Source organism: Procambarus clarkii, chromosome 5 (assembly GCF_040958095.1).
Source record: "Procambarus clarkii isolate CNS0578487 chromosome 5, FALCON_Pclarkii_2.0, whole genome shotgun sequence".
Lineage (NCBI taxonomy): Eukaryota > Metazoa > Arthropoda > Malacostraca > Decapoda > Cambaridae > Procambarus > Procambarus clarkii.
In genome coordinates this window covers 11,102,685-11,117,250 of record NC_091154.1, presented here as the reverse complement: position 1 = coordinate 11,117,250, position 14,566 = coordinate 11,102,685, and the positions used below count along the sequence as shown (strand labels likewise).

At 46.4% G+C, this 14,566-nt stretch overlaps 1 protein-coding gene across 5 annotated transcripts in view; it reads right to left on the bottom strand.

The window, feature by feature from the left end:
- TBC1D23 (TBC1 domain family member 23) overlaps positions 1-14,566 on the bottom strand; it is a 316,649-nt gene that overhangs the window by 118,522 nt on the left and 183,561 nt on the right. For all 5 annotated transcript variants that reach the window (XM_069339402.1, XM_069339407.1, XM_069339393.1 and 2 more), the window contains exon 3: positions 165-279. In XM_069339402.1, coding sequence (XP_069195503.1) covers positions 165-279 — 115 coding nt within the window. The remainder of the gene's footprint in view (positions 1-164; positions 280-14,566) is intronic.

Sequence of the window (14,566 nt, the reverse complement as noted above, 5' to 3'; positions counted from 1 at the left end):
AAGGTGTGATAATGCATTCCAAGTGGAGGATCAGAAAGCCAATCTACATAAAACTGTGCGAGCATGTGTATGCATATATTTGGCAACGTTTGAGAGCCAGCTGTCTGACAAACTGGCAGCAACTGAATGGAACTGGAAGGATGTGGTACATCATGCACACTTACCAACAAGGGCCTTGCAGTCTCCTCTCACAACACTTTGCTCTTGCAAGTCAAAGATTTCATCAAATTGTGTGAAGTTGCTAAACTTGTTGCCGCCTCCAAGACAGGTGTACCATATCTGTAAAACAAACCGCTTCAGTACAAAAAGCTAAACACATTAGTGCACTCACAATGGGTACACAATTTGAACACCAGCAAGGTCATTAAACACTTTCCACAGCCAGGCTTTATATTAACCAACTTAAGATAATGGCACTATTTTTTAGTCCTGTAATACAAAATACTAATTTCAGGGTTACGCAACTGCAGCACGAGGGGCATATTAAATTATAAATTACTTGGATTAATTGTTTTTTTTCTGGGGGGGGGGGGGTTCCCCAAAGCCATCCAGGCAGATATGATTATCCCTAACTTTGGCACCAGTCAATGTGGGTAGAGTTCTAGGCCTACCGGGGACCACGGCCAGAACATCACCCCCTTAGAGGTATGGGGAGCAATGGCCCATAGAATGCACGTGATTTTGGAGCATTCTATATCTGCCATCGACCGGAACAGGCATCCAGAAAGGTAAGCGCCCCAAAACTAGTGGCTTTACAAGAATAATGTGTGTAAAAAAAAAAAACTATTCTGGTTACAAACTACAAAAATAGACAAACGAGTGGACAGATCTCTCCAAATGAAAACGAGTACATAAGCATGACGTCACACGAGCCGCGCCACACGCGTGCGCAACTCCCCTTGCCCCAGGAGGGGGAAGGGGGAGCCCCAGACCCATGTGCCAGCAATCCACACCCCAGTTCTTCGGCTGGTGTGAGGCACAACACTCGAGTGGCTCCAACTCCAGATTCTTGTTGTGCTGTGCCTTGGTTCAGTACTGCTCTTACAGTGGCGTGCGAGCTGGGAGTAATATTCTTAGGTACTCGGGCTGCATGTGCATAGGGTTCCCTTCCCTAAGTGCCCTTTAAGTTCTGCCCTAGGGGCTTGGGCGGGGGTGGGGCTCTTCCACAAGTCACCTTGTGACTGTGTCGTCCTTTTTCTGCTTGGCAATTGACTGCCAATTTTTTTTTTTTTTTTTTTTTTTTTTTTTTTTTTGGGGGGGGGGGCGCTTTTGCCTTTGTTTACCTTGGGGTAAGTGGTGGTTTTTGCACTGCTAGGGGTACTATGTAGCTAGTTCTCACCAATAACAGCCACTAGCTCTGGTCCCTCTGGGTACGCTGTCTTCTTGTGAGGTTTTTCTTTTTTTTTTTTTTTTTGCCTGGTGAGAGGGGGATGTGACTGCATTCCTCCCCGTTTATACTAGGGCTGTTTGTGTTTGGTGGTAACCCCCCCCCCCTGCTTTGCCCTCTTGAGTGGACAGCTTTAGCTGTCCACTCAAGAGGAGAACCCTCCTGAGGAGAGGAGGAGGAGAACCCTCCCGAGGGTTCAGCTTTAGCAGTGTTGATTGGTAGCTTGGGTGCCGGTTAACAGTACCCTGCCTGGGATGACCCTTAGGAGACCCAGTCCAGGTGCTCTGAGGAACACCACGGGACGCTCGGGTCCAACTGCGCTTATTTACCCTCTGAGCTGTCATCTGATTGGCTTGCTGAGGATGTGGAGGCGCTTGGGGCTGTTCCCGAGTCTGGCACCTTTGTCTCGTCTGCTCGTGCGTCTGCGCTTTTGAAGCTGTTTGCGCCGGTCCTGCGGAATGTGCTGTTGTGGTTTTTCGCTGCAAGCCTCTTGTGTTGGCAAGTGGTGCTCCCTTCCTCCTCTGAATCTGCTTGGGCCCTGGCTCTTAGATTGTCTTTGCCCTTTTGTTCCTTATTTGCAGCTTCTGTGGTCGAACAATAAATGCAAGCTGCTGTAATGGTATGTGCAGACCATAGCTCCTTCCCCCTTCCTCTTCCCTTCCCTCACTTGCCTCCCCCCTCTTGTTCATCCCTCCCTTGTGTCAGTCTGACCCTCTGGTCATTCTCCCCCTCCCTGCTGGCCATTTCCCATTATAACCAGAGTCAAATTACCCCTTAGGCAGGTGGTCAAGTCACTTGTTCCCCCAATCTCTATGTCTCCAATCCCTCCAAATCATGTCTCCTAGTCCTTTCCAATCCCTTTTTCCAATCTTGTTTCCCCTCTCCTCCAGCCTTCGCCACTAACCATTTGAGTTTTAGACCAGTGATGAATTACCGTAATTCTCAAGTTTCGAGTGAGGGAGCCATATATGGCTGTGGTTTCCTGTGTAGCTCGGGATCGGTTCACGAATCTACGGGAGTAAAACAGAACATTCAAGACGGGCCTCGTCACCAAGGAAGCTTAGGGGCAGTGCCAAGTCAGAGGTTTTGGCTGGCCTAAGAGTGACTCTGTAGTAATTGGTTGAGCTTTGATAGGCAGAGTTAATTGGGCCTAGGAACTAAGTGGGTGCAGCCTGTTCCACTGGCAAGAGTTTTAGAAAATATTAGTTAGTGTGTCTTGGGGCCATACTGGAGTACAGGCCTACTAATCTGGGGGCAGCCGCTCAACATCTTGGCTGAGGTTGCAGGATTAAGGTCTGAGTATTAATTACATCAAGTAAATGCACCTCAATTTTCAAATTGCCTCATAGGATGACTTATCAGAGTAGGATATAACTTTCAATTTGATTTTAGTTTACGTGTTTTTAAAAATAAAGTGTTTTAATGTAATTGTGTTTAGTTACCTGTTCCCCCTTTTCTTTGATGCTGTGCGAGTCATTTTATAGGGGGTATTCTTGGGTGGTATTGGAAGCCTTTGGATCCTCAATACAGATTTCCTTTTTTGTTTCCCCAAGCATTTTTCCAAGATTAATTGCCCCTTTGAATTCCATAATTATCGAGTCCCTTCTTTTATGGGAAAACAATATTTTACACATTCATTTATGGTTCAGGAAGGTGGTGGCAGTGTTTGATGATTTTAATTATTAGTTATAAATAAATTGCTAGGTGTTCGGGTGTTTGCTCACCTCGATGACTGGCTGGTTTTGGCTCCCAGTCGGTCCACTTGTCTGGTCGCCAGAGGTTTGGTACTTTCCCACCTAGCCGGGGTTCGGGTTCCTGGTGAACTGGCGGAAGTCCCATCTGGTTCCCTCCCAGGTTCGAACCTGGCTGGATCTCGTGTGGGACCGCTTCCTTGTCTCTTCCTCCGGAGTCTCTCCTTTGGCTCCTGCACGCGCTTGTCCCTGGTGGGCTCCCGGCTCACCCGGCAATTGCTCAAGGTCTGTGCGAGAGCCTGAACTTTGTGATGATGGTCTACCCGCCAGGTTGAGTTTGGCTTCATCAGCTGTTCTGGTTCCTTCGGGGACATCCCTTCCGCCTCTGTCGCGATTGCTGGGTTCGACCTCGGGGCGGGGGGAGGAGGGGGGGCTCTGACTGCTCCCTGGCGGTTTATTGCCTGAACCAAGGGGGTTTGATGCTGCCCTTGGCTCTTTGGGGCTGATTGCTTTGAGCAACTCGTCTGCAGAGTTCTTGGGGTTTGGCTCTCCTGGCAGTTCACGTCTGAGAGGGGGGTCCAACGTCCTGGCGGACAGCCTGTCCAAATTCGTTCCTTTGTCCACGGAATGGATGGTCGATGCCGACTCATTCAGTTGGCTGTACTAGATGTTTGGGCGCCCGGAGGTGGACCTCTTCGCGTCGGCGTGGTCGAGGCGTCTTCCGGAATATGTGGCGCCCTACCCCGACCGCGAGGCTGTCAGGATCGACACCTTCAGGCAGGATTGATTGAGGTGGGGGTTCCTGTACCTATTCCCTCCAGTTCGGCTGTTGCTCCAGGTCCTGGCTCTCTTGGCGACTTACCAAGGGCAGGTAGTCCTCTTGGCCCCATGGTGGCTGGCCCAGCCGTGGTTTCAGGTGCTGTTTGCCTGATGTCCGAATCCCGGAGGTTTTTCCACAGCTCCGCCTCTTTCAGAAGATGGGCCCGGTCAGTTACGACACTGGTTCGCTCTTCTAATACTGTATTCACATTTGGTATTTTTTACTAGTTCATCACCATCTGTATGGTGATCAGGTGGATTTATTGATGGTGTCTCACCTGCAGGCTTCGTCTCGGCAGCAGTATGAAGTTTCCTGGCGGTCCTTCCGTTTCTTTTTGACTCTTCATAGTTGTACTTTGCTTTCTGTTCGGGTGGTGGTGTCCTCTCTCTCGTGGTTGTTCCAGGACCGTCATCTTAACTTATGCCCAATACTGTCGCCTTGTATCGTGCGGCGCTGGCAGAGCCGCTTCAGCTTGCTTTCAGTATAGATGTTACTTCTGCTCTATTTCACAAGCTGTCTCTTGCATTGTTTCACCTCCGGCCTGCTCATGCGCCACTCGAGCCGTCCTGGTCTTTGGACAGTGTGCTCTCTCCTCTCTTCTCCTCGGTTTGTTGTGGCCCTTTTGGTTCAGGATTGTTTTTCGAAGGCTCTTTTCCTGTTGGCATTGGCCTCTGGGGGGGGGGGGGGGTCAGGTTGGGGAGCTTTATGCTCTCCTCCGGTGGAGATGGCTGCAGACGAACGAACCTCTCTTTCTGGCGAAGAATGAGACTGCTGCTTTCCAGAGGGGTCCTTGGGTTTTGATGCTTGATTGATCAGGCCGGGGGTGCATCATGTGTCTTGTTCGGTTGCGGCCCTCCGCCGTTGTGCGAGCGCCACGGCTTCTGTGTCCGGGGACACGCTTTGGGTTGATCCAGTTTCCCTTCCCTATTCGCAAGTACGGGCTTCTCAGGTCGTCCGCAGGGTTATCAAGTCTAGCCAGTGTGTGGTCTATCCCCATGATGTTTGTAAGTTGTCTGCCCTTGCTGCCATCTTTGGGAACATGTTCTGGGCTGACATTCGGGCGAGGGGTTTTTGGCAGTCTAACAGGGTCCTGGCTGCACACTACCACTTTAACGTTCCTCGGGCTAGTTGGGCCTGTGTCGCTTTGGGTCGGCGGCTGCAGCCTGTTGTCCAAGTCGAGGTGTGGAGCACCAACCGCCTCCCGGGTAAGTCCTTTATTTTTAGTCTTTGGTGAAGTAGCTCCGGGAAGCCGTAGGGGCTCCCCCCAGAAAACCAGCGTTCAATGTAATGAAATGCCATTTTCAAGCAGAATAGGTGTTTGTTTTGGGGCGCTAACTTTTCTGGGTGCCTGTCCCAGTCCATGGCAGATATAGAATGCCCCAAAATCACACGCATGCATTTCTATAGGCCATTGGTCCTCGTGCATCTCTTTGGAGGCCAGGTTCTGGCTTGTGGTCCCCGGTAGGCCTGGAACTCCAGCCACATCGACTAGTGCCAAAGTTAGGGATAATCTTAGCCTAGATAGCTCCGGGGAGCCTCCGGAACTCACCCAGAAAATGCATTTCATTACATTCAATGCTTTTTTATTTTTTTGTTTTTGTTTTTATAAATAAGTCATCTGCATCAGGGCAGCCAATAAGGATGCTCTGTTGCCAACTTTCCCAATAAGAACTTGCTAACCAAAGTGGTTCTATCTAGCCACCAACACAATGTGAAGAGAATACCTGAAGCAATAGCACAAACTCCACAAAATTTAGTAGTTTCAGACAGTGAATGTCTTGTTAAAAACAACCATCCTTTACGTATTAAAATCTAGTTCGAGTTTATTCCACACAACTTATTCAATATATCATCAATGTGGGACCCTCAATTCTTTCAACATAAACGGTCCCAAGACTAACACTTCCTCCATACATAAAAAGGACAAGTAGGCAATTTCTTTCTGTTCAAAAGACATTTACAAACACCTCCAAAAGGTATCTGATCAACCAGCCTGTGAGACTTACACCAGACTGTAAGCTCCAGTAACAACTTTGCTGACCAGACCATCAATCAACCAGGAGGCCTGGTCAGAGACCTGCCACAGGGACATTGCTCCTGAGAACCACCACAAGGATGGTACATCAATATTCATAACATTCCATTTGGTAACACTTTGTGCATCTGTTTACCTTTATACCTTGCCCCAATTTCAAGAGTTCAACATTAAGACAACCAGTATAATTATTGCAACTGCTTTATTCCCTCTTAATTGAACAGATGTCTGGATGCAGACAGTCACAGTAACGTGGCTGAAGATATGAACAAACCACACGCCCGAAGACGAGAGGATGACGATGGTCCAGTATGAACCGAAACTAGTAGATTGTGACTGATCAAGTCGACGGTCTACTTGATAATGGTCCAGGATGCACCGAAACATTGTCTCCATCTTTTGGTGTGTGATTTGGTCATCTGATGTCTTAAGTTTTCTGCGTGTGACATCGCCTGTCTCAAGGCTCATTATACAGTGCTTAATTTGAGCACAAATTAATAAGCCATGAATAACAATAGGGACAGAGCCATGTGCCGTGGCAAGTTATAAATTTCCTTTTCAAGGTCTGGGGCATGTTGTAATCAGACACAACTGCACAAGCAGAGTGGATGGAAATGCTCCTTTAGCATTTCCATTTAGCTTTAGTAAGGAGTGGTGTGTTCATCACTCCTTACTGGAGTGATGAACACACCACTAAAATTCATAGTCCTTTAGGATGTCAAATCATCATCTGTATGTAACTAGCAGGGAGTAGATCGAGACATGAGTAGCGACACAACAGTGAATAGGTGCCTGAGAGTTGTGCAACTCTTGTGGGTTGCACCTTGTGGAAGGTCAATTGTTTGGCCTAGGGGGGGGGGGGAGTTACCACAACTTAATTAGCATTTTTGGGGACAGGAAGCTGGTTATGAGGCCTAGGAGGCCTGGTCAGAGACCGAGCCACCGGGAAGTTGACCCTCTGAACCACCACAAGGTAGGTAACGGTAAATCATTTTTAATTTCTATAAGTGGTTTTTTGTATTGCTTCACTCCACACGAAGATTTTTTTCAGTTTTTTTTTTCAGATTTTTTTGCTGTGATTTCCAAATATTTGCATTCCTCTGCTGGGACACTAGCAGTTGCTTCAGCATTTATGCAACTTGCTCCCTCATTTCATTTAGTAGAATATTCTGTACATTAGACCTACTTTTTGGGGGAAGTCCCTTTGATTGGCTCCCTGAAATTATCTTTGAGATTACTCCATACCAAATTGAAATTACTCCAATTGCAGAAGTTCCATTTGGCCTACTAGGGTTCAGAGCCAGAACCTGCCTCCCCTCTCCCCCTCAAAGGCTCGGGGAGTCAGTGAATTTTCCACACCATACGAAAAGCATCTGGAAAGTCGGTGAAGTTCATAGAATATGATGCCTTGAAACTGCCCCCCCCCCCCCCAAAAAAAAAAAATTATTATATATATATATATATATATATATATATATATATATATATATATATATATATATATATATATATATATATATATATATATATATATATATATATATATATATATATATATATATATATATATATATATATATATATATATATATATAATATATATATATTATATATATATATATATATATATATATATATATATATTGTGACGATAATCTCCTTCAAGAGATTGAGCCTGCTCTTCCCTCCACAATTACGTCGTTGAAATTATATAAAACTACTATGGAAGAAATGTCCAACAATGACAACAACACCAGCAAGGTTTGCCAGAGCGCAAAACGTATGCAGCCAGACACCTGTTCAGACTCAAACCGCCAAACTACCTGTTGATCGCTACCGGCTCCGCTGATTGGTCGCCGGTCTGGCTGCAACTGCACTCGCCCCCCCATACTACTTGATGTCTGGGGTCGCCACGACCTCAGACCTCAGAATTTTCAGTGCTTTCGTGGTTACCACTCCTCCCGGCTAGACGTTAGCGTGTACTGAGAGAGGTGGTAGCTTAAAGCCAATATTCCAGCACCTTCCCTTTATTTTGTGTTGCACTTCTTATTTTATCTTAACGTAACTTTTCATTGTGTCATTTAATTATTCTTATTATTTTGATTGATTGATTTTATTATACAAATTTGTTTGTCCATTTTTCCATGTTTTGATTTATTTAACGTAATTAAAATTTCATTGTTAAAGTTTACTTGTGTTTTGTGTGTCTTCTCCTTACCTTACCACAGACGAAGTTCCAGTTTTTCTATTTTTTTTTATAACTATGTGACGAGGCCATACCCCTAGCCTTAAACAGCCAAACACCAACGCGTTACCGTCACAAGTTATATGGGGGCCTGTCCTAGGAGCTTCACTCGGGTACTGGTGCCAAGTGGTAATTTATGGTAAGCGTATTTAACTTTGTTAACGTAGCTTTACTATTTTTCATATTCAATTTCATTTTTTATAAGGTGCGGTGTATTGTGCATTACGAGAGTAACATATAGTGAAGGTGAGACAACTTTGGATTACGTGGTGACTGTAGGCCGCAGTCATACTCTTAATTGGTCATCTCTCCCTCCGTGTTATTACTCGTGTTTACCATCTATGTCCCTTGAATATTTCTCATTTTGACAGATCATCATATTGGTACCCTGGTACTGTGGTCTGCCCCGGGTCAAGAGTACCCAATCTTCTGCAATCTGGCTGTAGGAGGACAAAGAGGGCCATAGTTCCTCTAGCTCGAACTTTAGTTGCTGAATTGGGACCTCAGCAGCAGTTCTCGTCACCAGTTGACACCTCGCACCCCTACACGTCAGTCAGAGATGATGATACATACAACGGTAGGGAATTAGCTTATTTTTTCAGAGCACAAAAGTTCGCTAATTCTGTAAGTATCATTTTAAATTCAGTAGGAAAAACTTGCTTTATGTCCTATAGAGACGTGGCAAGGTATGCCTACATCCTTGGACTACCAATTTTACTTTTGAGACAATTTACTGTTTCATTTGTTTTCGAAACTCTGTTTCATTTGTTAGTAGGATTTTCTTGCCCTTATCCTCTTACATGAGTACCGGGTACAAGATTTCCTGCGCCTTTGATTTAATTTAATCATTTAACATCTTTTACTTAACTTTAATTGTTAAAGATCTCACAGGATAGGTACCAGTTGCCACGTTGTCCTGTTTCTGACATTCACTATTGAATATTCGTGTACCTTTATTTGCTAATTTCACCATGTTTCGTCTCCAAGCTTTCCGTGCAAATCCAGCAGGTGAAATAGGGACTTTAAGTCGTGCCAAGAGGACTGAATTACAAACTCTTGCACATGAGTATCAACTAGAAGTTCCCTACCAAGCCAACAAAAATGACCTACACAACCTGTTGCTGGATTACTATTTAGAGCAAGGTAAGATAGACTCTGAAACTCATGAAACTTACTATATTGCAGAGAAAACTGACTTGGCAACGATGAAACTCCAATTGGAACTGGCCAAGATTGAACGTGAGCAGCAAAGGGAAGCCCTCGAACAACAAGAACGAGCAGCTGCCATACGGAGGGAAGAACAAGAACGAGAAATCACCCTCAGAACGCGAAGCTGCCTTGAAGAGAGACGAACAAGAACGCGAAGCTGCTTTGAGGAGAGAAGAACACGAACGTGGACTCGCCCTCCAGGAACGTGAGGTTGCACTACTCCAGGAGCGGGAACGAGTACAGCTTGAAACCAAACGACGCGAGTTGGAGATGCAACGCGAACATGACAAGCAACAAGCGACTCTGGCTCTAGAGTGTCGTCAACGCGAAATCGCCTTAGAAACTTCACACTTCACTCAACGCCAGCAAGCTACTGCCAATCTTCCCGTCAGTTTTAATATATCACATGCAAGTAAGTTAATGCCATCCTTTGTAGAAGCAGAAGTTGATGTGTTCTTTACCACCTTTGAAACCCTTGCTAATCAACTCAGTTGGCCTGTCGACCAATGGGCCACACTTCTCAGAGTCCATCTTACAGGTAGAGCTGCAGTCACACTCGGTACTTTGGCGTCCGAGAATGACTACCACACTCTGAAACAAGCAGTGTTGGACGCCTATCTCCTCTCTACTGAAAGTTATAGAAGGAAATTCCGTGACCACCTGAAGGCAAGTACCACTACCTTCCTCGAGTTTGCTAACACGAAACGGAGGTATTTCATGAAATGGCTGGAAGCAGCACATGTCTCTACTTTTACAGAACTCGTCAACCTGATGCTTGTTGAAGAATTCTTGAGACGTGTGCCACCTCCTGTCCGCCTCTACTTAGCAGATAAAGAAGAAACCGACTACCTGAAGTGTGCTAAGTCGGCTGACACTTACAGCCTCATCCACCGGCTGACACCCGAACCATCTTCCAGTAAGAAGTCGTGGTACAGTTACGAGAAGGTGAGCCCCGATCAAGCTAGTTCACAACTGTACTGCAAGTATTGTAGACTCTATGGACATACCATAGACAAGTGTGGTAAGTCTCAATACAAGGGAACCACTGACCAGCAAAGACCCAAACCAACTCCTCCTAAGTCCAGTAAGCCTGTGATGAATGTTGGTGTTGATGTTAATGATCTTTCTCTTTTCAGTAACCACCTGTATACTGGAACTGTCTCTGCCAACGGTTCAAATCCGGAGGGACGTTTCAAATTGAAGATCTTGAGGGACACAGCGGCTCTACAATCGATCATCTTGAAGTCGGCTGTGCCCAACATCGTCTACACCGGAGAAACTGTCTTCATCACTGACCTCACTGCTACCACTCCATACCCTCTCGCCAGAGTCCACCTGGATTGTCCCTACGTGAACGGGGAAGTCCAAGTCGCCGTCAGGGAAAAGCCTTTTCCCATGCCTGGAGTGCAACTTCTCCTAGGCAACGACTTGGCAGAAGACCTGCAACCGACCAACCTGATCGTCATGGACAAACCCCAGGTGTGTAACTCTGTGCCAATAAACCCTATTCTAGAGTATGTTCCAGCAGAGGTTCAAGAGAGTGATGAAGTTTCTCCTCCGGTTCTCGTGACCACCCGTGCACAAGCCGCACGTCCACAGCCAGCTGACTCTACTGCTACCGCTGTCCCTCAAGACCCTCAGAAACTACCCCCGCATCTGACCAAGTTGGAGTTCCGTAAGTTGCAGAGGGAAGATCTTACTTTAACACCATTGTTTTTCCAGGCTGAGACTCAACCCGACAGTATTCCTGGGTTCTTCCTAGAGAACGACTTTCTCTACCGCAGATATAGACCCAGTAAACTGAAGGAGGACGACGATTGGGCCAACATCGAACAACTTGTGATTCCCACCAGCCTGCGGCCCACTATTCTACACCTGGCCCACGGAGCATTCTCCCACTACGGCTTCAACAAGACTTACCATGGGATTCGTCAAGACTACTACTGGCCAGGTATGGTAAATAACGTCAAACAGTACGTAAAACAGTGTCATACATGTCAGATGGCAGGCAAACCGAACATCTCCATTCCCAGAGCACCACTGATTCCCATACAGGTGCCTGCGGAACCTTTCCACAGACTCATAATAGACTGTGTTGGTCCTTTACCTCGGACCAGTTCAGGTAACGCCTACATCCTAACCATCCTGTGTCCTACCACCAGATTTCCCATAGCAGTTCCAGTGAAGAACATCACGGCTGCTACGGTTATAAAACATCTATTGAAGATCTTCACTCAATACGGATTTCCCAGGGAGATTCAAAGTGACTGTGGTACCAACTTCACCAGTGATCTCTTCAAAAGGACACTGGAGGAGTTCAACATCAAACAGGTATTGTCCAGCCCCTATCATCCTGCTTCACAGGGTTCTCTTGAACGTAGTCATCAGACCATCAAAGCACTCTTGAAAAAGTTTTGTAGTGAAACCTCGAAGGATTGGGATAAGCAGATTGACCTTATAATGTGTATTTTCAGAAGTCTCCCCAATGAGTCCCTAGGAGTATCTCCTTATGAGATGCTCTACGGCCGTAAGTGCCGTACTCCCCTTAAGGCTTTCAAAGACTCTCTCAGAGATGCCACCTTCAGTGAGCATCAGAATGTGCCCCAGATTCTTCAAAACCTTCAACACATTCTAGAGAGAGTCCACCGCTTTGCCCATGATAATCTATTGAAAGCCCAGGTGAGAATGAAGACTCATTACGACCAGACCAGCAAAGTAAGAAAATTCAAGCCGGGAGACTTCGTCCTTGCCTATTTCCCTATCCCAGGTTCACCTTTACAAAACAGGTTTTCAGGACCCTACTGCGTCAAAGAGTGCAGGAATAATAACAACTACGTAATAGAGACTCCAGATAGGCGGCGGAAGACCCAGCTGTGCCACGTCAACCTCCTGAAGCAATATAATGGTACTCCTCCCACTGTCCTGACTAACTATTCTACCTTCACAGAACCCTACATCCACAGTGAGACCTTCCCAGCTTCTCCTCCCGAAAGCACTGACAAGGAGTCAGCACTTTCTAATTCCGAAATCCTTAATGATCTTCCCAAATACTTTCAGGATAATCATAGTGCACCTCTCGTCAAGATCTTCAGAGAACATCAAGAGTTGTTCCGAGATGATCCCCAAGAGTGTAATGTTACCCAGCACGACATCCAACTGCTCCCCGACACCCGGCCGATTCGTCAACCCTTCTACCGAATCAGCCCGAGCAAGAAGGAAGTCATGCGTGCTGAGGTGCAATACCTCTTGGATCATGGACTGGCTACACCTTGAGAGTCCCCCTGGGCCTCACCTTGTATCTTGGTGCCCAAACCCCAAGGTAAGGTGCGGTTATGCACTGACTATCGTAAACTGAACTCTGTCACTGTCAAGGATGCTTACCCCTTGCCAAGGATAGATGACATCCTTGATGCCATTGGTAGTGCCCAGTACTTGTCCCAAGTGGACTTGCTTAAGGGGTACTATCAAGTGTGTCTAACGGAGCGCGCTAAAGAGATATCTGCCTTCATCACTCCTTTTGGACTTTTCAGATATGAACGCCTTCCTTTCGGACTATGTAATGCCCCGGCCACCTTTCAAAGAGCTGTCAACCGTGTCATCCAGGGCTTGGATAACACATACGCCTACCTGGACGATATCGTCGTAGCCTCCAACTCCTGGAGTGAACATCTGCTCCAGCTGCGACGTCTGTTCTCCAAGCTCTTGACAGCCGGCCTCACCATCAACCTGGGCAAGTCCACTTTCGCGAAAGGTAAAGTGCGTTATCTGGGTCATGTTATTGGGAGTGGCAGCATAGCTCCGTTAGACTCACACACTCAAGCCATCCAACAGTATCCACAGCCTACCACCAGGAAGCAGCTCCTGCGCTTCCTTGGTCTTGCCTCTTACTACCGTAGGTTTGTGAGGAATTTCAGTACAGTCGCCACACCTCTAATTCTATTAACCAGTCCCAAGCAACGGTATAATTGGACCATACAGCAAACCGTTGCTTTCGAACAACTCAAATTCCTCCTCTATTCTAACCCCATTCTCGCCTCTCCAGATATCACCAAGCCTTTCGTCCTTCATGTCGACGCCAGTGGTACCGGCGTTGGTGGTGTCCTGATGCAACAACGAGGCGAGGAGGTTCTACCTGTCAGCTACTACAGCTACAAACTGAAACCACACCAGAGGAACTACAGCACTATTGAAAAGGAGCTACTATCCATCGTCCTGAACCTCCAACACTTCGCTCCGTACCTACAAGGCGCCAGGTCTACCACCATCTTCTCAGACCACAACCCTCTCCGCTTCCTACATCAAGCCCAATTCACCAACCAGCGTCTTCTACGATGGGCTCTGTATTTACAAGACTTCAACCTGGAGATCCGCTATATCAAGGGTTCTGACAACACCATAGCCGATGCCCTCTCCAGAGTTTATGAAGTAGAAGCGACTCCATCCATTACTCCACCACATAACGACGTACTTCTTCCAGAACCGCAGGCTTCGGGGGAGAGTTGTGACGATAATCTCCTTCAAGAGATTGAGCCTGCTCTTCCCTCCACAATTACGTCGTTGAAATTATATAAAACTACTATGGAAGAAATGTCCAACAACGACAACAACACCAGCAAGATTTGCCAGAGCGCAAAACGTATGCAGCCAGACACCTGTTCAGACTCAAACCGCCAAACTACCTGTTGATCGCTACCGGCTCCGCTGATTGGTCGCCGGTCTGGCTGCAACTGCACTCGCCCCCCCATACTACTTGATGTCTGGGGTCGCCACGACCTCAGACCTCAGAATGTTCAGTGCTTTCGTGGTTACCACTCCTCCCGGCTAGACGTTAGCGTGTACTGAGAGAGGTGGTAGCTTAAAGCCAATATTCCAGCACCTTCCCTTTATTTTGTGTTGCACTTGTTATTTTATCTTAACGTAACTTTTCATTGTGTCATTTAATTATTCTTATTATTTTGATTGATTGATTTTATTATACAAATTTGTTTGTCCATTTTTCCATGTTTTGATTTATTTAACGTAATTAAAATTTCATTGTTAAAGTTTACTTGTGTTTTGTGTGTCTTCTCCTTACCTTACCACAGACGAAGTTCCAGTTTTTCTATTTTTTTTTATAACTATGTGACGAGGCCATACCCCTAGCCTTAAACAGCCAAACACCAACGCGTTACCGTCACAA